This window comes from Sorghum bicolor, chromosome 9, assembly GCF_000003195.3.
Source record: "Sorghum bicolor cultivar BTx623 chromosome 9, Sorghum_bicolor_NCBIv3, whole genome shotgun sequence".
Classification (NCBI taxonomy): Eukaryota; Viridiplantae; Streptophyta; class Magnoliopsida; order Poales; family Poaceae; genus Sorghum; species Sorghum bicolor.
The window spans coordinates 53,096,951-53,121,956 of NC_012878.2; the positions used below are offsets into that span (position 1 = coordinate 53,096,951).

The 25,006-nt window shown below is 45.6% G+C and overlaps 4 protein-coding genes across 5 annotated transcripts; 2 read left to right on the top strand and 2 right to left on the bottom strand.

Annotated features, from left to right (window-relative positions):
* Positions 1,568-5,596, bottom strand: LOC8064147 (KH domain-containing protein SPIN1). Its single transcript, XM_002441231.2, has 7 exons — positions 5,231-5,596; positions 4,984-5,072; positions 4,505-4,659; positions 2,728-2,841; positions 2,534-2,650; positions 2,229-2,372; positions 1,568-2,022 (listed from the first exon to the last, which is right to left on the bottom strand). Exons 1-7 carry the CDS (start codon positions 5,323-5,325, stop codon positions 1,879-1,881), a joined length of 858 nt encoding a protein of 285 aa, XP_002441276.1. The 5' UTR covers positions 5,326-5,596; the 3' UTR covers positions 1,568-1,878.
* Positions 9,748-12,791, top strand: LOC8064148 (NADH dehydrogenase [ubiquinone] 1 alpha subcomplex subunit 1). Its single transcript, XM_002439926.2, has 3 exons — positions 9,748-10,011; positions 10,111-10,194; positions 12,499-12,791. Exons 1-2 carry the CDS (start codon positions 9,901-9,903, stop codon positions 10,192-10,194), a joined length of 195 nt encoding a protein of 64 aa, XP_002439971.1. The 5' UTR covers positions 9,748-9,900; the 3' UTR covers positions 12,499-12,791.
* Positions 13,015-15,610, bottom strand: LOC8077013. Of its 2 annotated transcripts, none has more exons than XM_021448441.1 (6): positions 15,190-15,610; positions 14,814-14,984; positions 14,564-14,686; positions 14,286-14,474; positions 13,954-14,112; positions 13,015-13,862 (listed from the first exon to the last, which is right to left on the bottom strand). In XM_021448441.1, the coding sequence occupies exons 1-6, from the start codon at positions 15,475-15,477 to the stop codon at positions 13,116-13,118; spliced, it is 1,677 nt and encodes a 558-aa protein (XP_021304116.1). In that variant the 5' UTR covers positions 15,478-15,610; the 3' UTR covers positions 13,015-13,115. The 2 variants fall into 2 exon arrangements, with proteins under 2 accessions (XP_021304116.1, XP_002441277.1); XM_002441232.2 differs by having other exon boundaries at positions 14,286-14,477.
* Positions 16,436-18,846, top strand: LOC8064149 (pentatricopeptide repeat-containing protein At1g11900). Its single transcript, XM_002439927.2, has 2 exons — positions 16,436-16,766; positions 17,224-18,846. Exons 1-2 carry the CDS (start codon positions 16,695-16,697, stop codon positions 18,283-18,285), a joined length of 1,134 nt encoding a protein of 377 aa, XP_002439972.1. The 5' UTR covers positions 16,436-16,694; the 3' UTR covers positions 18,286-18,846.

Below are 25,006 nucleotides of genomic sequence, written 5' to 3' on the forward strand. Positions count from 1 at the left end.
GCCCTCAAATCAAAAGTAAGGGTCCTGATTTGAGGACTCATGGTGGAGCATTTCCAAACATGATAGCTCTTGATTTTAGTGGATATCTAGATTTTTGTGGATATGCCAGATACAAAGTTGTATTGCATCCTAGTTCACTTTATAAGCTAGGAAAAGGTAGCTCCAATTTCGGATGGGTAGAGATCCCGTTTATGACCCCTAGCTCCATCTTCCTAAACCAACATACCGCCCTAAGCATCGCCTCCCCGATCCAACCTCCATCGCTTGAAGCTCTGCCTCCTCGAACTCCACCTCCTTGAATCCCACTCGTCGTCATCCTCGACCTGTGTCGAGAGGCGCACTTTTAGAGAAGAACCACTCTGATCTTAGCCTTGGCAAGCTTATTAATTGTGGCTGCCATCGAGCTTAAAGAGGAAGTGTGGTCGAGGACATGCCCATATGGAGTGGCGACTGTGCTTGATGAGATGGTTTGGAGTGGAGAGGTGCACTTGGCGATGAGTAGGCTGGCATGGGGAGGTGGACAACACGGTGAGGAGGCAGGCTCCAGATCCATCATGGATCTACTCCACTCTGGATTTGTGAATTTGGGGTTAAAATCTTGATCTTAAGACCTGCAAAATAAGGCTAGAGTACATAGTGAAATCAGACTAAAGTACGTCGTTCTCGAGCATATTCTAGCAAAAAAAAACAAAGTAAAGAAAGGGAGGTCATTTCATTTCATCATTTGGGTCCTAACTTTGAGCTCAAGATTTCAACTATTCTACGAGCTTTACTAGGATCCCAGCCCATTCACTTTGTAACGGGCGTCCTTTGTCCGTACAAACCTAGCACGATGTTCTTGGAAAATGGCACATGAACGTTGAACCTAGCTCCTGCATTGCAAAGGTACCAACTTGCAAATAAACTTAAGAACATGTGTTGCACACTTACTTCAGGTGTACTCCTACTTTCCTAGCAGTATGGTAACGAGAAACGACATGTAGGCATGATCGTATTGTAGAATATGTAGCGTGAGTCCCTGCATCAAACCGTATTTATCCCTAAGGTATTGCTAAGTCCTACAAGGTATTTATCCCTAAGGTATTGATAAACAAGGCTCCAAATACCATGGCGTCACCTAATGGGTCATACAAGTTGCTCATATATATGTTCCCAACTTCAGATGCACTTGTCAAATTGTCATTGCACATGAAGGTTTGAAAGTTCGTACCAAATTTTGTGGCTATTTGGCTTAAACTGTGGATGCCAAACTTTGCCTAAACTTGGCCACTTGGACCGGACTGAGTCCGTGTTGCAGTTCTAGCGTAGAGAATAGAGATGCAACATGAGGTATTGCTAAGGTGTATCGCCCAACTTTTTCTCAACAGTGTTTAAGATAATGCCTGATGCCTGAAAATTGATTTAAAAAAATGGTAGTACCAAGCGAGATCTGAACTAGCTAGTGAACTCAAATCCATGGTTGTAGCCTTGTAGGTAGCCATAGCACCTGCAGATGCGATCCATATGCTTGCCAGGGACTATTTGATAAGAGCTCGAAAATACGTTGCACTGAAAAGCAAACAAAATCGAGACAAATACCGGCACACTAGTTCACTGTAACTCAGAATTCTGCACAGTACTATATCTCAGCATTACCAGTAACAAATAAATCAAATGTTCTAATTATACAGCCATAGAGGATACACTACGCATAGTCATCTGTCACTCAAGGTTAATGTCACATGGGATGAGAGATCAAAATTCACCTGCTAGTACAGTAAAGGATGTCACACACTATCAACACCGTCATGAAAGCTTGCTCATGGAAAAATAGGGTGTGAAGGCATGGACGATTGGGGTTGCTGGAGAGTCAAGATGGAGGAACGAGCCTCCGCGGTGTCATTGTTTCACTCTTTTCATGCCGCCATTACTGAAGGGACTAGGAGGAGCACCACCTGGATGTGGACTCTCCTCTCGGAGTGGCGAATTCAACATTGCAAGTTCTCGGAGTTGCTGTCTCTTGTAGTAGTCTTGTGATTCATCCTGTGTACAGTACAGGTACATATTAAGAATTATGGTTTAGAAACAGAAGTCGAAGCAGCTAATTGTCTATTCCTTTGTGGAGAAGTATTCTTAAGCTGTTAAAACCACTCTCTTTTTGGCACGTTTGGATGTTTTGCCACATGTTTGGGATAAGCAGCAGATTCAAAAGCAGAAAGGGAGATGAAATTGAGAAAACATATGCATACCACTGGTTTCAACAACTCTTCGAGGATCTCCTGGGCCTTTGCAAGTCTTGCATCAATCACATTAGCGGGTAACTCAGCTTCAATCAAGATATGGAGGGGTTCGCTCAAGTGTTCATAGCCAGTTCTTCCCTTGAGTTGTTCCTCCTTTACAAGATGAAAAAAGCAGCATGATTAATATTGTAGGATTGCTAAGTGTAATCAGAAAATCAATGCCTACTTACAAAAACGAAACCCTAAAACAATCATGCAGTCATTTTAAGACACAGCACACAGCAATATCCACCTAATTCTAGAGTAATGCTTACCTTGCCAGAATCTTTAATTGAGCCCTTCCCTCTGATGAAAACACGACAGCCTGTAGAGGCTTCAATCCTCTTTAAAGAGTTTCCTCTTGGTCCAAGAAGACGGCCGATAAAATTGAACTGTAAAAAACAGCAAGTTCAAGTATGTGTCATACTGCTGTACCTACCTTTGCAAGTACAAAAAAATGAAAACATACATTAGGGTATGTTTCTGTCGGTACTTCCAACCGCAAAATCTTCTTGACAATGTAAGAACCAGGGCTTTGTGGGGGTCCTTGCCAACCCATAGCTCCTTGTGGAACACCTACTCTCTGATCAATGGCATTAGTGTTAAGGTGATATACTTCTTTGGACTTAGTATATAGGATGTAGGAACTCAGAAGGTCAACATTATCATCAAAAGAAACAGACCAAGAAGGAAACATAATCGAACAAGTCTTAAATATTACCTTCTGCCTTCCAAATGTTTTTTCTAGTATGTCCAAGATTCTGTTAAAACTTAGTTGAGCCACAGATGCAAGCTTGAAAAGGTCTGTTTTCTACAATTATAAATCCCTTTGTTTACACATTTCAACTTCAGTACAAGGGTAAAGCATGGATTCTTTAGTCACCAAAAGCAGATATCGGCTCTTTTGTGCAAGTACATAATATCAATCCTCCACTTAAGTTAAAGAAGAAAAAAATCAGTTTGATCTTATATTTCCTCTAGGAGTGTATAAAAAACTCGACCAGCCGGACGTATGACATCCCCGAGTAGAACTCAACCTTGCTGGCCGAGAAAATCCCCGAACTCCAGCTTTGCTGGTGAGGGGATTTGTTTTAACCAGCCTAAATTCGTTCCCACGGGGAGTCGAACCCAAGGCCTGGAGGTGCTACTAAAGCACTTGCAACCACTATGCTATGGTCTCTTTTGCCTCTAAGAGTATATAACATTAAGCATAGACCTTCTTTCAGTACAGAAATATTTATGACTGCTTCTTTTCAAGCATTTGTTGGACGTATTGGAGGCAGCTTCTTTGAGTTCTTTCCAAACATTTTGCTACAAAACGGAGCTCAATATATGGCAGACACGCTATCTCTTCATGTCAAGTGTGCAGTTCATAGAATATTCAGATGATCTGAACAATATGGATTGTAGATGTAAGTGTTCTAGGATACAGGTTCTGATCGTCAACTTACAAATGAGAAAACTTTAAAAAAAAGGATAGAAATTGACAAGATACTGCCTTAGCAGGTTGGGAATTTGGTGGTAATGGAAATAATGTAATATTGAAAAGGAATAAAATGGTAAAATAAGATAACAGAGAATTCAATTGTTGGTTCGTACCAAACCATTTTCACTTTTAAGGAGCTATGTGCTTGAACACCATAGGTTTATTTGCAGACTTTTACGTTCTAGCGGTATCTTTGATAATTCAAGTGTCAAGTACATTTGGTTATTTGCAACCTCTTATGTAATAAGGATGAGTACGTGTACTTGAAAATAGCGCAATAAAAAGATAGTGAAGGAGAGTAGAGATGAATACATGTGTTACATTGAGATAGTGACTACTGTGGTGCTTGCTAATTCAAAGGATGTTGAAATGGGAAGGGGAAGTGTATCAACAGCACAAATGGAGGAAAAACCGATGGCAATGCCACTTCGAACTAAAAAAAAGGTTCGTGGAGGACCACCTGTTGGCTTATATCTAGTATATATAAGAGTCCACATACTTTGTACTCTTTGAAAGCTAATTCTATTTTGTGAAGGCCTTGATGGATAAACTTGATGATGCAGGCATATTAATATGGCATGGATCTTAACCCTTGTTCGATAACTTCAGAAAACGCAGAGCAACTTATATTTTAGTTATAATGTCTTATATAGATTCTCCTTTTGTCTGAAAGTTTTTTTTTACAGCCCATGCCGCTGAGTAAACAAGTATGCTAGCTGAAGATGACTGTAGTGTATTTGTAGATAACTAGAGCAATTACCTCTGATTGCATCCCATTCCAAGGACTAAAACCGTTTCCACAAAAGTTTGGCATGGGGGGTGACGGATGCATCTGGTTGGGGCTTGCGGGTGGAAACCTGTCAAAGTCCCCAGCAGCACCATGTTGGCGCCGGATATTCGACACCCGCATTATTTCTGGTATCATGCATCCATAAGCAAGCGTTAGCACATAAACATCGACATGGGAACATGAAAAATATCCTGCCACTGAAGAGAAGGCACTGTGTCTCTTAAGAGCAGATGAGATTTTTCATATCATAGAAAGAGCCGAAAACATAGCAGCCAAAACAGAAAGACAGTCATCGAGGAAGTTTTCGTCAGCCAAAGGCCAGTTTACATCGCACGGTGATAGCAAGAGAAGTCCGGAATCCAATCCACTGCAGCCGCAGCAATGCTATCCGCACAAGAAACATAGCAACGAGAGCACGTTTTTCACAAAACTCGGATCGAACCGCTCACCTTGATTCAGCAGCCTGCTGCAGATTGGGAGCACCTGCATGAAGGGCCCCAGCTTCTGGTGCTCCTGCAGCAGCTCCGCCAGGTACTGACTGCGCCACCGGCAACAATCCAATCCGACCACACAAAGGAGACGAGAAATCGAGGCACAGACAGATCAGATGGCCGCCCCGAAAACATCAAAGAACCAATCTTTTCGTTGTTCCGAGACAAGAGAACCCGCGCCCCAACCCCAAGCGCCGAGGCTTACCTGCCTACGTCCGGCGGGCCGGCCGGGGGCCTCACCTGCGGCGAGATGGCCCTCGCGGGGGAGAAGCAGGCGTCCGTACCGTGCAGGCCGTCCATGGCGGCGCGCGGCGGCGGGCCGGGTCGGGGATGGGGCCGCGCCCGGGTGCCAATCGGGGGGAAGCCGGGCCGCTACGGACGGGAGGAGGAAGAAGAGGAGAGGATGGAGAGGGTGTGTGTTTTTATCGCGGTGTGTATCGTTTTCTTTTCTCGGTGCGGGTGGCAATACCCTTTTTTGGGAAAATCTCGGCAAAACCCTCCGCCCGGCACGACGTGTTGCGTCGCGGCGGCATACCTCTGCGCCCTCCTCTCCTCTCCTCTCCTCTCTCTCTCCTCTCCTGCGCTGCCTCTGCCCTGCGCGCTTATAAACCCCTGCCGCCCAGGGCAACTGCAGGCAGGATGCGCATCAACCTACTTGCCATATTCTGTTTCTGGGTGGGTTTACCGGTTTTACTAGGGCTACTACGCCACATGGCTGATGGCTCGGTGTGTCCGCATCTTTTCTTGAAGCTGTACTACGTTGCTCCATTATTCCACTGGCTACGTGATAGGAATAGAGTTAATCAATTGTTGATACAATACGCATATGGTGGCATATAAATCGCGGTAATATATTTGCTATGCATCATTAAGTTTTTCGTATGTAATATAATAAAAATAAAATGTTTATGAGTTATATATATTGGTAACAATTTAACATAGAACATGGTTTCTATTCGTTTTCGAGGTTGCAATATATTCCGCTAGCTCACACTTTTCTAAAACTTTCTCCTATGCATAGTGATGCATAGATAATAGTATATTGTAACTATTTTTTGTTAGAAAGGGACAAGATACATCATCAATTGTCATGATAATTATTGGCAACCGTATATGTGGCATGCTATGATACAACTTCAACAATAGGACAAGTTGTCACAACGATAAAACAAGAGACATTTTGTGTATATTATCTTTATCGGTATCATGTGGGTCTTGTGTTACTAGAGTTGACTATGGGGCTACACGTGTGTTCGGGACGGCGTACGCGGACTGCACAGTGCGGATTGTGTAACGTGGCCATCCCACCGCGACACGAGGATTGTGGCTTTTAGTTATTTTCATGGTGCGGATACCATGTGTGGCGAAAAGAACTGCTCCTGTGGCGAGGTGTGTTAGCGTGATTCTTTGCTTGTTTTAGCCACTATCGCCGAAAACACAGTCTGAAACACGCACTATCAGACATATGGGCTAGGGGTACCCACGCCACTTGTATACGCCCAATTATCATGCCAGCAAACACAACGAAGGAAGCTCGCGCTATCAACTTGAAGTTGAAGGCACCTCAAAAATATCTGAAGCCACTGTATGTGGACAATAGTGTAAGATCAATTTAGTACACATTCCATGTAACAAACTTAGAAACCAATCTGTTAGTCGATCGTCATCATTGTAACCCTACTCCCTCGAGCTATACAAGAGGAAGTAAGGGCCTTGCGGTAGGGATCTCAACTTATTCTCTAATTTCACCCAATCTACTATGTAGTTAGGAGCAACAACCCCTAAAACTAAGCATATGAATATAGAGACCCACCTTTAAACTAGACTCAAGGCACCTCACGTTCCCAAACTAGTATAAACCTTTTTTGTCTCGTGTGCTACCATCTGATTTATCTTACGTGATTAGTTGCTAAGTATTGTTGAAGGTAAATCTTTCGACAACGCCCTACAACCATATTTGTGTTGTGCTAGTTAATTGAAGTCCAGGTCATGTTACCACACAACTAAGGTAGTGACAAAACGCCATGTGTTGCTAGATAGTGGATTTAATGTTCTATAAACTCGTTCAAAGTTAGATAAATTTTATTTTACTAAGGATGGATCTTTAAAACCTTGTTGTGGAATGGAGGGAAATATTATATAAATATTGGTGGTTAATGCAACATATGAATCTGATGAGACTACCACAATTCATCGCAGCACACGTGTGTTAGAGTGGATTTAGGTGTAACTTAATTCAAAATATATCTGAATGTATTCTAACATATGTGAATTAAGGTGGATACGTGTGTATTCAGAGCTGATTTAATATAAGTGCATTAAAAAAAACTCTGGTCGGAGATTTTCAATTTATATCTAGCTTAACAGAGACCGTCGATTTTTTTTTTAAAAAAAACAAAACTAACCACAAGACAGTGCTAATCTCACTGAATAAACCACGAGGGGACAAAAATATTTGCATCGAGGTTTGCTGGTTGACCAAACCGGTAAACCAACCATTGGTCACAACACCACGTTGAGGCCGCGAGCAGAGAGGCGCGAGAGGGCGCACGGAGAATCGCCCGCCCGCACCCGCGCGGCCGCGCCCCCCATCAACACGTGCGGCGGCGATGGACAGGCGCCTGCCACCCTCGTCCCTCCGCCTACGTGCCCGCCCCCCCTGGCCCCCTCGGCGATTTTCTAAAACGGCGACCGTACATCGGAAACGGGGGACACGCACATGCATGCGCTACCTGCTGCCTCTGCCTCTGCCTGCTGCCGGGATTTGTTTTTCTTTTCTTTCCCAACGAGAGCGCGAGACCGACGACGCCATCCCGGAATCCGCCCGCCCATCCCCCCCCCCCCCCCCCCCCCCCCCCCCCCGCGCGCACGTTCGCGCGGTGATGGTGTCGTCGCCACACCGCACACGTGCTCGCTCGCCTTTCCGCGGGGCGGGGGCGAGGGCGAGGGCGAGGGCGAGCCATGCCACGCCGTGCATGCGGCTGCGTGTCAGCGTGCGCGCTCGGCGCTCGGCGAGACGAAGGCTTGGGCCGGGCCTGCTGGGGGCACGCATTGGATGCTCTGCTCCAGTGCTGGGGTGCGGGGGCGACCACGTAGTACGTCCGCGCGCGGCAGCGCATGTTGGCGGGGTAGGTTGCGGTGCGCCCGTGCGGGGGGGCACGTTGAGTGGGTAACCGGTGAGGCGGTGCGTGCCAGTATTTGATGCCGTTCAGCGGTTGCCGGTTGGCGAGGAAGATATACGGCGCTCCGTTTACTCTACACCAGGCAACAACAAAAAAAGTGAGGCAGCAGTGAGTTCAGAAACATCCATGGCGCCTCGAGACTGACCTTTTCTTTTAACCCAAGTAGGCAACTAGTATGTTCTCAAAAAAAAAAAAGTAGGCAACTAGTAGTAGCCTCTGTAAACTCAGCGTACAGACAGTGTACAGCTACAATACGCACGCACGCAGTAGAAAAAGGAGTTAAAAAAAAACGTCGGAGCCTCTAGTCCCCGGGCGCTATACGCCGCCTGCGACGCCCCCACCAGCGTTGTTGCCACGGTCACCACGGCCGGGTGAAAACTGGAAAAGGGCGCCTGATTCACCCAAGACAACCCGCCTCCGCCTGTGTTCTCTTCTCTCCCACCCGGGCGCTCGCTTTCCATGCCCCCCTGCCCCGTGTAAAGCAGCAATATTTTGGGGGGCTTTTGGCACAAATCCAGGCGGCCCTGTCACCCACCGGATCCCCCCCCCACCCCCGCCCCCGCACACCCACACCGGACGGATTCCACGACAAACGCGGCCACGTCTGTTTGTTTTGTCCCACGGCGACACCAGCCATTTCCTTTGGGCCTTTTTCTTTTCCGCCGGGACGACGACGCCGATCGCAACACATTCACACCATTCGAATGGTCACGGTGGTCGGCGGTCGCTGTCGGAGCCCTTCGATCTGTAGGAACTTCCTTGGGCCGAGATATGGAGAACAGCGACACTTTTCCCAATATCTTTCTGCTACTCGTTCGTTTGCCAGGACAAGCAAGCTCGGCAAGTCTAGTCAGGTAGAGAGAGAAGTTAGGTTCGCAGTAGAACCTATCTATATGGGTTTATAAATTCTTGATTTGACGTGGTTGCTCGTTTTTAAAAGTTTGGTGTGTAAAGTAGTGTTTCGTTTAGAGACATCTAGAAATAGGATGGTCTTGTCATTGATTTTCTGGAACGGGATGATCTTATTTTTTGTTTGATTCAGTGAAATAGAATGACTTATAAATTAATAGTTTATTTCTTGGTTTATTCAGAGAAATAAAATGAATGTATCAAAAAAACTCAAAACGACTTATAATCTTGAACGTATAGTTTAGAAAGATACATATGAATAAACATATTTAATTCTTTATAAACATTTATCAAGAAAGCGCTCAATGTTATTGCTATGTGAATCTGGATCCTAGCTAGACCCTATCTTTTCACAAAATTTACAATTAAAGATGGGGAATCCAGGATGTAAAGAGATTGGAAGACATAAAACAAATTAGTTTATTTCTTGCTCCAATATAATATATACAGGACCTCGAACGGCCCATCCTGTTGCCGTGGGCGCCCAGATTTTCGAACAGCGCCTACTGGAAACGATCCAGCCCATCAGGAAAAGGGCGACACACAGAGGCCCAAACAAAAAGCCCCATAGTAAGCCAGTGGCCCACCACGAGGTGCCCTTCCACTCAGAGAATCCGAAAAGCCCGGCCCGCACCGCCTCATCCACCCAAAGGCACCTCTCTCTGCCTGTGTGTCCATTGGCTGACGCCGCGACCGCCCCCAATCCACCTGCCCCTCTTCGGAGATCTCACCGCCGCCGTCGACCTCCGTCGTTCCCCCTCCTACTCAGCGTCCGGCTTACCCGATGGCGCGGCTGCACTGGCTCGAGGCCGTCCTGCCGCTGGGAATCATCGGCGGCATGCTCTGCATCATGGGCAACGCCCAGTATTTCATCCACAAGGCCGCGCACGGCAGGGTACGCGCTCGTCCCCTCCCCTCCCCCCCTGTCTCCCGGTTCGAATCCTACACAGTGCTGACGCGCGCTGCTGGTTCTATCCTGTGTGTATGGATGCAGCCGAAGCACATCGGGAACGATATGTGGGACGTCGCCATGGAGCGCCGCGACAAGAAGCTCATGGAGCAGTCCTCCGGCAATTAGGTGTGGATCTGGTCTCTTGCCTCTGATCTCCATGGATGTTTGCTAGGATTCCCCTTTGGTGTCGGCCTCCAGGGGTGCGCGACTCTGGTGGAATTCGTGGTGCGTTGCTGCGGGATGATTCTAGGGTTTGGGCTCCATTTGGAATTCGTGGTTTGGGCTGGGTTAGGATAGGTTAGGAATTTAACTCTCTTGTGGCCCGAGGATAGAGGAGGGAGGGGGTGTTATTTTAGTGGTTGAAATGGTTTGCGTATTCTGAATTTGTTGTTACTTTGTGCCAACCGAAACTTCCTTGGTCACTGCAATGGAATTGTGGAAATGGGAGAGCGTCAGGTTGTTCCCATATCAATAGTCTGCTCGTTGAAGTGTATGGAGCTGGACACCAGTAGCACCAGTAGACTGTAGTTAGCTACTTATCTCTCTACAAGGAACCCTTCTATCCAACAGATTCCAGTGCATATTTAAAACTACAATCTCTTAACAAAAAAAATATTTATTCAGCTTGTGGCTGCTTTCACCTTTCTTTGCTTCATTTTTGCCTCAATATTTAAGTTTGGGTGGCACACTGTAATTATTCACAAAAATAGGGTTTGGACTCGATTTGGGGCTTGATTAGGTTGTAAATCGCCCCCTCTTGTTGTCCGAGGAGGCGATTTAATCAAGTGGTGGAAATAGGGCAATTCCGTGGCACTCTTGAGTGTCGATTGGCGACTTCTCTGTGATCTCAACAAGGATTGGAAAGCCGCAGGCTATTATTTCTGTTGCACTAGTACTCCCTCTCTTCAAAATTATAAGACATCTTGACTTTTTTAGATGCATTGCTTTTATTAGGTATCTAGACAAGTGTATATCTAATTTCATAGCAAAAGCTATGTATCTAGAACAGCCAAAACATCTTAGAATTTGGAATGGAGGGAGTACTTCTTTTCAATCATATTATGTTAGGCAAACATAGTTTGATCTCTGAAACAACAGGACTGATGTTGCCAACACATCCCTAAGTCCTCTGTACCATAAACAACAAGACTGATGTTGCCAACACATCCCTAAATCCTCTGTACCATAAACAACAAGACTGAGTTGCCAAATTACCATGAGATTGACTGGATGTAATAGATCCTGTCAAGAGATGATTTTCAGCCCTTGTATCATTATTGTGCATGCCTATAGATGCCCAGATGGGCCAAGCCAATTGGGTCGGCACGAGGCCCTGCTATTTTGGCTCGATCCAAGCATGGCTTGGCCCGTCCGATTTGTCGTGCCGTCAGGCTGGCACGTACATGGTTCGATAAAGAGCTAAAAAATATCTCTCCCATATCAGCCTCTCATATCGTTATCCATACAACAAACACCAAACTCTAGGACTCCAGGAGCCTCTCGTTTATCTTGCCTCTCATCTATATCTCTCACTCCCACTCACGGTATACAACCTGCACCATCCCCATGGCAAAGAAGGGGCCGAAGAGCAAGCACTTCCACCCACAGACCAGCTAGGGAGAGGAGTGGCCGTGTGCACCACCAACAGCAGCCACGCGTGATGCACAGGGAGAACGTGGGATGGGGCGGCGTGGTGCGTACATGAGGGTGAGTCGCAGTCCCACTAGGTGGCAGGAGACAAGCACAGCGTGTGGGGAGGGTATGGGTGTGTGGCTGCGGGGAAGACGACGTGGTGTCAACTGCAGGAGGCGAGACTGGCAGGGTGGAGAGGTGACGGGCTGTTGGAAGCCTCCCGGGTCGTGCAATGCCTTGGGCTGGTCTGGTACAGCATAATAGCTGGCCGTGCCATGCCTTAGCCGTCGGGTATGCCCATGGGCGTGCATGGCAGGGCCCACCTCCTCCCTCGTGACGTTCCTAATCACACTCAGTGCTGGGCTGGGCTGTCTGTTTGGCCATTTATATGTATGTCTACTTGTCTAGGGCTCTAGATAGTATTACATAGACAAAACAAGAAACTGAATGAATAGTTCGTTTGATATTGTATTCTACTACTATTCTTTTTCTACAAGCTCCCTCACCCCCTTATATATTTATAACCCTCTATTAGTAGCCTCTATTCTATTGTTATTAGATAAGGAAAAAACAAAAAAAATAAAGCTTAACTATTAGTAGATGCAGCGTTTATCCAAAACATGGATGATCATGCACTTGATTTATGATTTCTTGTACTTGTCTTCTGCTGGTAAGATTTTGTGATGTCCTGTGGACCTCCTTTAACTTATTGATACACGCTCACTGTAGTTGTTTGTTAGCATTGTCAATAATGTAATACAAGATCACTGAATGAAATTGTTATGCACATTTCTGCAGGGTATTGATCAACCTCAAACTTTTCTGGATGTTGACGAACCTCTTTCAAAAGCACAGAAGTACTGCTCTTTAGTTTCCTGTACAATGGGAACCAAGGCTTAATTGTTTTGCTTTGAAATATCAACAGTTTGGAGAATAATCTGTATCTGACATCTGTTTAATTGAACAAAGCCAAATCCTTTGTCAATTGCGTACCACATTTCTTTCCGCCTCTGGAGCAGATCGATGAACAAGAAAAATACATTTTGCAATTGTTTTGACTTTTTGTAAGTATATATATTTTGATCTGTCCATTTTGGATCCAACGGGGGTAGATCTGAATGATATAAGCATATTCTTCTAAAATTAAACAAGCTTCCGATGGTATTTTTCATCAAGGAAAAATGCCAGTGAACAGATGTGCAGAAGAGCACAATAAGCGAGAAAACTACAATGTTACTGATTCGCGGCAATCACTCATCTGAAAGAATATTTGGTCACTAGATATAAGCGCAACATCTGAAAGTAGAATATTTGTTCAACAATAGTTTCTTTATTTCCACCCTGAGTCCCTGATCAGGTGAATTAGAATTTACATTCAACAAAATCCCAATGACAAAAACAGAAACGAAAGACCGTCAACCATCCCTCGTCGTTTCTGGCGAAGAACCATCGTCAGCCTTGAAGCTCCGGGGCGACTCGTTTGTGTTGCCGCCGCTGTTTGTGCTCAGCATCCTAGGGGATTCGCTAGCAGCAATTCCGACGCCGCTGTTTGTGTTCAGCATCCGCGGCGATTCGTGGCCAGGGGTGCCGCCGCTGTTCGTGTTCAGCATCCGCGGCGATTCGTGGTCAGGGGTGCCGCCGCTGTTCGTGTTCAGCATCCGCGGCGATTCGTGTTCAGGGGTGCCGCCGCCGCCGCTGTTCGTGTTCAGAATCCGCGGCGATTCGTGGTCAGGGGTGCCGCCGCCGCCGCCGCTGTTCGTATTCATCATCCGCGGCGATTCGTGGTCAGGGGTGCCGCCACCGCCACCGCTGCCGCCGCTGTTGGTGCTCAGCATTCGCGGCGACTCTCTGTGCCGGGAGGGCGACTGGGGTTCGGTGGCCGGATCGGCCGCCCGGTGCTCCTCTTCCTCCAGCTCAAGTTGGGACGGCGGGGACTTGCAGCGATCTTGGTGGTGCTCAGCCTCCAGCTCAGCATCCTCGTCCTCGACGTCGTAATCATCTTCTTCCTCGATGTCGTCGTCGTCAAGGTTGACGACGTCCTGCATGTTGAGCTGGTGGTACTCGACGATCTCCCGCAGGAACCGGTTCTCGCGGGCGTACACCGTGTTCTCGTGCGCCAGCCGCGCCTTCTCCGCGACCAGCGTCTCCAGCTGCTGCCGTATCTGGCAGTAACACGAGCGACGACGGTAGGAGTGACATGTGAGCATTTCACTTTCACCTCCACCATTTGGCCCGTCTCGATCGAGCACGTACCAGGTCCTCGTCGGCGTCGGCGTCGTGGTTGCCGTCCCGGAGCAGCCGATTCTCCTCCTCCAGCTGCGCGCACCGCTCCTTGGAGAAGGCCAGGTCGGCCTTCACCGTCTTGAGCTCACGCTGCAGCAGCTTCACCTTGGCGGCCATGGCGTTCGCTACCTGAAGGGTCACATTGCCATGCCATTGCCAATGTGGGAGCTCTTGTTTCATATTCATAGGCAGCAGAAAGTATTTCGCGCTTCTAACGTCGTCGCGGCAAAGAAACTAAACTAGCGGCGGCCGCAGCATCCTCCTAACTAATGGCTAACGCGCAAAACGGGAGGGCACCTTACGTCGCGAGAGGCCTTGATCTGAGGCGACTCCGTGTCGGCCAGCATCGGCGACGTGTCGGGGCTGGCCGGGGTCAGGTTCGCGGCCCGGAAGTCCATGCTGCACGCCTTCCTCCTGATCTGCAGCTTCCGGGCGGCGACGACACCGCCGTGGGTGCCGGACGTCGCGCCGTCGGCCACCGCCAGGCCCTCCTGCTGCGAAGCAAACGATCGATGTCTCATTCATCAGGCAACAATGTCGTCAGCAAATGAAATGTGTGCGCTGAAAGCCTGAAACTCACTTCAAGAACATCCTTGATCTTCCCTCCGATGTCTAGTCTCCCATCCAGCGATCCTCTCCGTGACATGGGGCTCTGGCTCTCCGAGCTTCGGACCCGATCGTAGGACCATCGAGATTCAGAAGTCTGGGAAATTCCCATGGGAAAGCGCGGTGAAACAAGGGTTAAAACTGACAAGAGGATCACGTGAACGTGCCTGATGATGAGTCTTTCGTCCCCTTTTGTGTGTTCAGACTTCAGAGTTAGTTGTTACCTGAGTCTGAGCGGCGCGTGGTGTGCCATTTTCGTCGAGCATGACTTTGGCTTTCTGAGCCACGAGCGCCCAGAACCCATGCTTGTGGTCTTTCTTGGATAGCTCGATGTCGTACTTCGGCCCCTCGTCGTTTAGGCTCGTTGTCGATGTGTAGAGGTGGGTGACAGGGTCCTACAATTGTTGAAGGAGCAGGTCGTTCATGGACAGGGCCCAATCTTGTTTGCACAAGAACTATACTACTTGGAATTGCAAAATGGCGCAAGTTTTTCAGTTTGGTTGGAGTAACGGCGTCGGCAATTCTCGATCAGAGTTCAGAGAGGCACAGGTGATCCTAGGGAGACGAGAGTGCAAGGAGGAGAGGGAGAACGGAGCGCACCTGCACCGGGCTACTCGGCTCGGCGTCGCATTGGGACGCCGCCGCGGCGGCGGCGGGGAAGCGGTCGCCGAAGGAAGGCAGCGTTAGGTCCTCGCGCGCGGCGGAGGAGGACACAAAGGCCTGCGCGGCAAGGCGAGAGGAGCGGTCGGGGCGGCGGTTGTCGTCCGCGAACCGCGTGGCGCGCGGGGACGCGATGGCCGGCGACGCGGAGCCGCCCGACGACGTCTGGCGGTGGTCCTCCACGAAGGTGGCCGACCGCTGGATGCCCTGCTTCCGACGGTACGCCATCGATCACCAAGACGGCGCGCGCGGTCGGTCGCACGCGGAGGCGGACGGGGGAGGAGCCTAGCCTGGGCCTGCCGCTCTGCGCACCGTTTCTTGGGTGGAGCGAGCTCCTAGGCGACGACGAGCTCTTTCCGGGGCTCCTGTTCCGCGGGCCGGGAGCGGTGGGTGTGTCATGGCCGTTATTTGGTAACCGAACTCTGCCCGCGTTTTCAGGCGCGCGAGTTTCTGTAGCGTGGCAAGGTGACCGGCAAGGAGCTCTGCATGGTTGCGTAATTGCGTTACGCCGATACGTCAGTGAATTGCCGTATCGATATGGCGATATGCCGTCGATACGGTATCAGCGAAGTATCGAGGAAATAGCGAAATAAAAATACCCCTTAGATTGAAGTTTATCATCTTAGCAGTCCGTTTTGATGGCCCATTTACACAACCTCAAACCCTAGTCAACAAGAATCGAGCCAGCCTAGACTCCAGAGAGACCGTGGATGCTCCTGCCAACGCCGCCTGCTCCTGCGCTCGCGACACCGACTGCTCCTTCCGCCACCAATGAGGCACCGACAACGCCCGCCCGCCCTAGTTGCTGTCGCCGACGCCTGCAGGCCACAGGTTGGCGCTCAGGTCAACGATTCATACAACTTGTAGATCTCCTCCATCTTCGATCAGTTTTTAATCTGCATTCCATATTGTTCAATAACTATACGAGACCTATAAGAAATTGAGCATAAGAATCATTTATTTACTTAACGGCTAAGCTAAAGCAAATTAAAGGGAATGTACTTAGCTTATGAGTACATAGATATTTTTCGAGAAGATGCATATATAGTGAAATTTTAAACCTAATCATTATTTTTATATTTTTTAATGGTGCATTTGCATTCGTATAATCAACATGTAGCTTCGCCCCCTGTGTCCACTATATTAATAATCACGTATTAGCGCTGCGGTCTAACGCCCACACGACCACACCTGCAGGTGTACCTGACGGGCTCACGTGACGCGGCGACTGACGGGCCTTTCCGTTCCTCACGGGCTCATCAACGGCTCAACCATTCTCGGAGGCATTTCGTCGAACGTCTGACTTGCGTCGCGGTGACCGCGCCCCCCAAACCCCCATAAACCCCAGAGCAGAGAGCACCGCGGATGCCCTCCCGCTTCCCGTCTGATGGCCTCGGCGGCGCGAGGTAAAGAGGGCTCCGCCCGTCCCCTCTTTTCCCACTCAGATGTGGCGGCTCCCTCTGGCGGCGGCGCTCCTCCGACGCTCGCTCGCCGCCACCGCGCGCCTCTCCGCCTCGGTACTGCCCTCCCCGGCTTCCCCTATTTTTTTTGTGATTTCAGCAAAATAAATTCCGTCGCGGTGCTTGGTTAGCGCGGACCTGTCACGAATTCGAGAATCAAGTACAGCCTCACTTGAATCCGAGCGCTTGCTAGATCACTAACGCGGTTAGGAGGTTCAGCGCTAGATTACTAAAGCAGCGAGGGGGTTGATTGGTTCCTTACTTCCTTGCAATTTGAGTTTAGCGTGAATTAAGATCCCTGTGGCGGATTATCTAGTAGACCGTTAGTGCCCCGTCTCAGTTAATTAGTTTTTTCTCTTAGCAATCCGGACCTAATCCTTGGTTTAGTTGAACATTTGAATCTGTTATTTCCTTCTTCCTTTTTTTCACCTGTTCTGTTTGAATTGTGTAGCCTGTGGCCCTGTATTCGAAATAGTGAAATGATCTCATAAGTTTCTTCCATTTTTACATCCAGGGGTATTTGATGCGTGCCTGGCTCGCAGAACAGCCCACTGGACGCACTAATTCACCCATCACTGTGCATTGCCTCCAACAGTGTGGTTCAGATAACACCGTTGATGATAGGGTCAGTCAGGCATTTAAGCGGTGCTGCTCAACCAGTGCAAGTAGTGGTGTTTCAGATGCATCACCTTGTGCTTCTTACATCGAGAACCTCTGCAGATCTGGCAATCTTGTTGATGCTGTTCGTGTTCTTCGACAACTGCATGACGAGCAGGTCCATGTCAGCCTGCACACCTTTAATATGTTGCTGCAACACACAGCTGAAGCAAACATCTTTACCCTTTTTGCCAAGGTATTCAGGTACCTGCTGCTTTCAAAACTTGCTCCTGATTCAACTTCATATATGAATGTTGCAAAGGCCCTCCAGAAGTTGGATGACTGTGAATTGATACTCAAATTTGTAAGGGAACTTTTGGAAATCACACACCATAGAGATCCTACAGTTATGAATCGCATTATCTTCGCCACAGCTCAATATGGACACATTGATAAAAGTTTGGTTATTTTCGAAGAGTTGAAGAAATATCAGACCAGCTTGGATGTCGTCACGTTCAACACTGTTTTGGACATGCTAGGGAAAGCTGGTCGGGTGGACGAAATGCTTCATGAGGTGAAGCTAATGGAAGAACTTGGGCATTTTCCTGACATCGTGACATACAATACACTGACGAACTGCCTGCGAAGGCTTGGTAGACTAGATTTGTGCAAAAGGTTTTTTGGGGAAATGCTAGAGAGAGGTATCGCTCCAGATTTGAGAACATACACTGCATTGATTGATAGTTTTGGACGGTCTGGCCATATTACTGATGCCCTGGAAATGTTTCAGAAGATGAAAAAGTCGCACCAACCTTCAGTTTATGTGTACCGTGCATTGATCAGCAACTTGAAAAAGGCTGGGCAATTTGAACTAGCAGAAAAGCTCACTGAAGATATGAGTTCAAGTGCTTCAGAATTAATAGGCCCAGAAGATTTCAAGCCAAAGAATAAGGGAAGAAGGTTTAGAAAAAATGGCTAAGAGGCCATTGATTGATATTTGAGGCCTGAATCCTTTTTATTTGTGCTATGTGCACATCTCTAGTCCCATACTGCTAGAGTTTCTGGAAATGGTTGAAATGTTTTGTAGAATGAAGCTCACAGTATTATAGAGAAATACAAAGCTTTAAGATGACAGAAGCATGATGGTTAGGTAAACATGCAATGATACAGGGTCAAGAGGACCTGCTGACCTGAATGGGTCATTTTGGCTGCATGATTTTAAGCAGCTCATGGGTCACGGGAAATATTAAGATTCACCAAATTAGAATACCTTGAAGCTGCATCTGTTACTCATTAATCAGCTTTATGTAACATGGACACACTGCAGGATTTGGCTTGAGACATAGGCGAGTATCATGTGAGGCAGAAACATGTAGAATTACAGCTTCTGCAATTAGTTTTTTCTGTGAATCTTAGGCATGAATAGAGACAAGATTCCTTGTTTTCTCCATTTCTTTTCCCTTGTAATCAGAAAGTGTATAATGTACTAATGTTAGTTGATTGAATTCAGTTTATTATCTTAGCTATTTGATCATCTACCCACTCCCCTCTATCCAAATTATAAGTCATTTTAGCTTTCTAGGCACATATTCATGGTGCATTCTTGTATACTTATTTTTTAATAGGGTACATAAATTCTATTCACATAATCATGAACTGCATATCTGCATACCGGCGTCATAATTATCTGATACTTAAAAGTTTGTTTGCTTGTTTTGTACATTGGGTGAAACACGTCATTGATGTCAAAAGTATTTTATAATTGTGAAATTTCTTGCTGCATGTATTTTTCGATAGTAATCCTGTGAGAAATTTCCACTCAAAATCTCAGCTAATATTGCTGCAGTGATGTCAGGTGCTTTGGGAATTCCCCTGTTATGTGAATTGTGATACGTGAAAGCTGTTTGCTTTGTTCTTGGTTTTCAAGCTTGTTATCTGATATATTACCACCAGGGGATGTGGGATACGATTGTTTTAGGAGGAAACCTCCAAACTGATTCAGAGGGACCTATCATAATTTTTAACTATGTGTGCCCACTTTCAGTTTGTATAACTAAGTTTGTGACATGTACTGTATATTCATGGTCATTCTTGTATACTTTTTTGTGAATTGGGTACATCTAAATTCTATTCACATAATCATGAACTGCATATCTGCATATACTGGCATCATAGTTATCTGGTTTCTATGATTGTTCTTGTTTGTTTGTCAATTGCTAATGTATCTACTTTAGGTACTAGTTGAGTTTTCTGAAATTTGGAGTTACTGCTTTCAGTTGTCTTTTAGAAATTTCTATTCATGAGGTGTATGTGCATAGTAGAGAATGGTGTACTACATAAAGTAGAGCTGATCCTTTTACCGATGACGGTGATGTTGTGCTGCAACTTCTTATTCAAGGTCTATCATGCAGCTTGGTGATTAATATTACTTCAAATGCAAACATTTTATCTCTTTGCACATTGTTATGCCATCATTTCTATGTCTTTTTTTGGAAGAAACTGGAGAGGCCGTGGCCCCTACATCATTTCTATGTATTTATCTGTTAGTTGGGTGCCTCACGATAATATACCATGGCCTGATGGTGGAGCAGACAGCAGGCACTTGATTTCCATTAGTCGGAATGCCCCGTTCTCGTATCGTTCCTGTTCGCTTGAGTTTATCGGCTAAATTTGCCAGTCGTTCAGTAGTGTTTTTCTTTCACAATAAATTACTAACAGTACTTTCAGTCATGTCTTTTTAGATAAATGATTAGGCTCAACTCAACAACTTAATACTAGTAGTCTAGTACTGAACAATAGTTTTGCTTTTGCACAATACATGTGGGTGTTTTGGACCTGCAGTACCTTTGAGCAAGGTTTCTGTCGTGCGCATTGCGTGCGTGCTATTATTTGATGAAAACTTGAAGGAAGGTCCATATTGCTGCGGGCACTGTGGGTGACAATGTCCTGAACGGAAATTCGACGGCCTGTATAATAATTGGCTTATATAGCTCATTAGTATGATGTATGGAGAGAGATTATCTTAAATGAATGTTAGTGGATGATGTTTCCTAACTGTTGTGGATAGGTTAGTTTGCATGAAGAGATAGATTATCAATAATGTTAAGGGCCTATTTGGATCCATTAGCACTGAAAATTAGTTAGCTAATAGCTACTAATTTTAGCTAGCTAATTTTTAGCAAGGAATTGTTTGAACCCACCTGCTAGCTAATTTTTAGAGCTAATGGATTCGTTGGTATGGTCAGCTAGATAAGTGTTAGTGTGTGATATGGATCGATAGTGAGTTGAAGGAGTATATGAACTATTAGCACATATTAGCAACTTCAAACTTGTTAATGGAACTAATAGTTAGCAACCCTCTAGCTAATAATTGACACGTTTATTAACAGGTCTGTTTTTATCTATTAGTACTAACTTTAGCCGCTAATTTTTTAGTGCTAATGGATCCATACACTACCGGAATCCGACTCTTTGCCGAGTGTCTAATGGTTTGCCGAGTGTTTTTTTTCGGACACTCGGCAAAGAGCTTCTTTGTCGAGTGCTAAAGAAAAAACGCTCGGCAAAAAAAAACACTCAGCAAAGAAGGTCTTTGTCGAGTGTTTTTTGACACTCGGCAAAGTACCCTCTTTGCCGAGTCCAAAAAAAGAAACACTCGGCAAAAAAAATTTCAAATCAAAATTTGAAGCCCTAAACAAATTCAAATCAAAAAGTTTTGTACTACAAAGTTGTATAACTTCTCAAGATCTATAATCTTTATTTTGGCCATTTCTTCATTTGGCATAATGAAAATAAGTTTGTTCATAAATTTTATATCTCTCTTATAGTTCCTAGAACTACAAGAGAAATATATAAGATTTGTAAAAAAATATTAGAATTACCGTGTCAGATGAGCAAATGATCAAACAACCAAAATAAACTTTATAGATTTTGACAAGTTATGAAATTTTATAGTTGACAATTTTTTCATTTGAGTTTACCTTATCATTTAAAACTGAGTCTTTATTTGAAAATTTTTAATTTTTATTTTTTGAAATTACCTCGGATAAAAAAACTGACTAAATAAACTTTATAGGTCTCGAAAAGTTATGAAACTTTGTAGTTGATAACTTTTTGATTTGAAATCTTGTTGTCATGCAAAAACTATGTTTAAATTTCTCAAATTTGAAATTCAAATTTTGTAAACGACTTCGGATGGAGAAACTTTCTAAATGAAAATTATAGATCTCTAAAAGTTATGAAACTTTATAGTTAACAACTTTTTGATTTGAAATCATTTAGAGGCTCAAATAATCAATTTACATGTGATTTAGTATGATATATGAAGAACCAAAACGTAATGTAATCACATGTGATGGTGTAGTGTAGTGGTGAAGGAGAGAGCTCTATGACCTCAAGGTCTTGGGTTTAAATCTTGGTTCCGCTGATTTTGTAGAAAAAAGCTGAAAAGAAGAAGGTGGAGGAGCCCTTCCCCAAAAAAAAACAATTTTCTTTCTATTTTTTTGGCTTTTTTTATTTTTTTTCTTTGCCGAGTGTATTTGGGCCTTTGCCGAGTGTTTTTGACACTCGGCAAGCGTCTGTCTTCCCGTAGTTGGTATGGTCAGCTAGATAAGTGTTAGTGTGTGATATGGATCGCTGACATGATAGTGGGGTTTGCAAATGTGGTTGTGCGTTGTAACAAGAGGAGGATAAAAAACTCTATCACACATCTCTAGCCTAATTGTCTAAATAATAGGACATGTGACAATTTGACTATGATCCTATTGTTAGGTTGATCTCCCACCCAGTTGGCCTAACAGCCAATTTGGATCGGCTTTGATCAAGGGCGTCCAACCCTACATGGTTGATGAACCCCTGTTGCACTCCTCTATATAAAGAGGTGAGGGCCGGCGTCTCAAGACACGAGGTTCACTGTAGCCATTGTTCTCCACAAACAAACCCTAATCCGATACGAGAATATGCGCAGCCAGCGACCAGAAGCGCCACTATCCTCATTATTACTGCCTTTGCGCTACCCCGACGTCCACGCTGCCGCTGGGACGCCGCTGCCTCTTCACCGACACTCACCATCGACGCCATGGACAACTCCTCCTCCTCTAAGTCTGACGGTCAGCGACATCTACTCCTCTCTCTCTCTCCCTGTGTGTGTGTGTGTGATTACTCTCTCCACTTCATGTTTTAGGATGCTTCATACCATATGTAAGGTTGTATTCCACACACCCACTAGATCTATTTCTCTAATGGTCCTGTTTTTCCTATCATCTATGTCAGTCAGATCACCTCAGTGCAAACGGATGGAAATTTTCAGGATTTGGTGGGCTCGTCTCATCTGCTATTGGAAAAATGACCTCCGTGCAATTGCCGCTGCCGAAACTTCGTCTGATGGTCACAAGTTTCAGTAGCAGGAGGCCATCAAATTAAACGGAGAGACTTTGTGTATAGCAGCCATCGTCGTTCAACGACGTGATGTGAAATTGATGGACCCAACAAGGCCCGGCGACAGGAACATTTGGACGTCAACCCAGCGTCAATGAGTACGATTTGCCGATGCTTACCATGGTGGACCGATGGGGAGCTGCTGAGGCGGCCGATGACGTGGGCACGTTCGCTTGAGTTTATTAACCAAAATTAATAACTATTCAATTATATTTTATTAATAAGTCAACCAATGGTATTTCATGGCTTATCAGGTAAACAAAGAAGTTGTCGCCATCCGTCCGCTGAAGCTAAGGACGCCACCTCAACCGCATCACATCGTCGCCTGCCGGTGCCTGATGGTACCTACGTGCTGTACGTGCGGCCGGGAGGAGGGAGACGTGTGACGCGGAGGCGACGACGGACGGAGTAGTCGAAAGCCGCCGGAGGAATCGACGAAGCTGGTGGCTGCGGAGTGACCAGACGGCCGGCCAGCCGAAATCAGTCGCACGTACCATTCGTGCCGCCGTACGTCCCGTCAGGCCGGCCGTCACCTTCTCCGATCCTGTTACCGCCGTGGCGTACGTGGATGGACAAGCTAGAATTCGTCCTTGATCAGCTGGAGGCTGAGCAGGGTTAAGGCCTTGTTTAGTTCACCCAAAGAGCAAAAAGTTTTCAAGATTCTTCATCAAATCGAATCTTGCGGCACATGCATGAAGCATTAAATATAGACGAAAGCAAAAATTAATTACACAGTTTAGCTGGAAATTACGAGATGAATTTTTTGATCCTAGTTAGTCTATAATTAGATAATATTTATCACAAACAAACGAAAGTGCTACAATACCGAAATCCGAAATCTTTTCAGAACTAAATAAGGCCTAATTGCCTGGATGGGTGGATTGCGCCTGCGTGCCTGCGACAGCAAAGACAGATGGTTGAAGAATTGGAGTTTGGTTCCCATACGTGTTGTTCGTACGTGTAGTGTCGTCGCGGCGGTCGCGGCCAACTGACGTAGCAATACACAGTGCTTGCTCCGCTCCGTCGCTGTTGAATCGTAACACGTTTTGACTTTTTTAAGTACATAGCAAAAGATAAGTATTCGAAAAAAACGTCTTACATAGAATGGATGAAATATTATCATGTCGCATAACCACACCTAGCCAAGTCAACATATTTTTTTTACATTTTCTTGGAATACATGTGTCTCACCGTCTATGGCCTTGTTTAGTTCCGAATTTTTTTTTTGGTTTTCAGAACTGTATAGCACTTTTGCTTTTAGGCCCTGTTTAGATTGGAGATGAAAAATTTTTGTGTGTCACATCGAATATGTCGGAAGGATGTCGTGAGGGTTTTTAGAAACTAATAAAAAAACAAATTACATAACTCCTCTGGAAACTGCAAGACAAATCTATTAAACATAATTAATCTATCATTAGCACATGTAGGTTACTGTAGCACTTAAAGCTAATCATTTTTTTACAATATTTTTGACTGATCCGTTATTTTTTTATTATAAAAAGAAGAGAAATAACAATAATAAGCTATGTTTTTACCACAAAAATACCAACCAATAGAGTAATTAAGGACTATTAGGACCACTTAGTTTCTTAGCTAGCAACAATGTTGCCCTCCCTCTGTGGCTCTGTTCGAGTATATGGAGCCGGCTTATTTGTTTGCATACCTAAGTCAGAGTGTCTTGTAATCTGTGCATGCAAGATTTTTCTTGTCTTTGTGAGTAGGAGCAGAGCCAGGGCTGAGGCTGCAGCAGCCTCTAGAATCTCGTATAATCCATAAAAGAAAGACAATCCTTAAACTTAAAATTCAATCTATTTTCAATCAACTTAACACCCCTTGTCTAGTGTAACACTTTTTTTGTTGCCTTTCTAGCTCCTCCACTAGTTGTGAGAAAGCCTAATAGGTTATGCCGCATAGACGAGCTTCTATAATACTAGCCACATCTAGAAATAAGCATGCCTTGTATCACACTAAGAAAAAGTCTAAAAAATTTGTCTACTAGCCATGTCATGAGACGATTATTCTTATAGAAAACTCACACAATAAACCAAGGTTCTTTCTAAATTCTAAGAATATCTTTTTAATTGTGTAGAAACTGCCAGGGCTCATCTTGTCTCGTTTCCCTCCCTCTTTTTTTTTGTCCAGAAGCTAGAAAACCTGTCGCTTGGCTGATAAAGCCATGGCTATTGTTCGCTGATTTGTTACGAGAGAAAAACGCTGCTGAATGACTGATGGATTCGACAGATTATCTCAAACGAATAGGAAAACTC

Coding starts and splice junctions, on each gene's coding strand:
- LOC8064147 (XM_002441231.2), bottom strand. CDS start 5,325: ATGGACGGCCTGCACGGTACGGACGCCTGCTTCTCCCCCGCGAGGGCC. Junction 2,651..2,727: donor CGACAGAAACATACCCTAAT/GTATGTTTTCAT, acceptor TGTTTTTTACAG/TTCAATTTTATCGGCCGTCT. Junction 2,023..2,228: donor AAGAGTTGTTGAAACCAGTG/GTATGCATATGT, acceptor TACTGTACACAG/GATGAATCACAAGACTACTA.
- LOC8064148 (XM_002439926.2), top strand. CDS start 9,901: ATGGCGCGGCTGCACTGGCTCGAGGCCGTCCTGCCGCTGGGAATCATC. Junction 10,012..10,110: donor ACAAGGCCGCGCACGGCAGG/GTACGCGCTCGT, acceptor GTATGGATGCAG/CCGAAGCACATCGGGAACGA.
- LOC8077013 (XM_002441232.2), bottom strand. CDS start 15,477: ATGGCGTACCGTCGGAAGCAGGGCATCCAGCGGTCGGCCACCTTCGTG. Junction 14,687..14,813: donor CACGCGCCGCTCAGACTCAG/GTAACAACTAAC, acceptor GGAATTTCCCAG/ACTTCTGAATCTCGATGGTC. Junction 14,113..14,285: donor AGATCAAGGCCTCTCGCGAC/GTAAGGTGCCCT, acceptor GTGACCCTTCAG/GTAGCGAACGCCATGGCCGC.
- LOC8064149 (XM_002439927.2), top strand. CDS start 16,695: ATGTGGCGGCTCCCTCTGGCGGCGGCGCTCCTCCGACGCTCGCTCGCC. Junction 16,767..17,223: donor CCGCGCGCCTCTCCGCCTCG/GTACTGCCCTCC, acceptor TTTTACATCCAG/GGGTATTTGATGCGTGCCTG.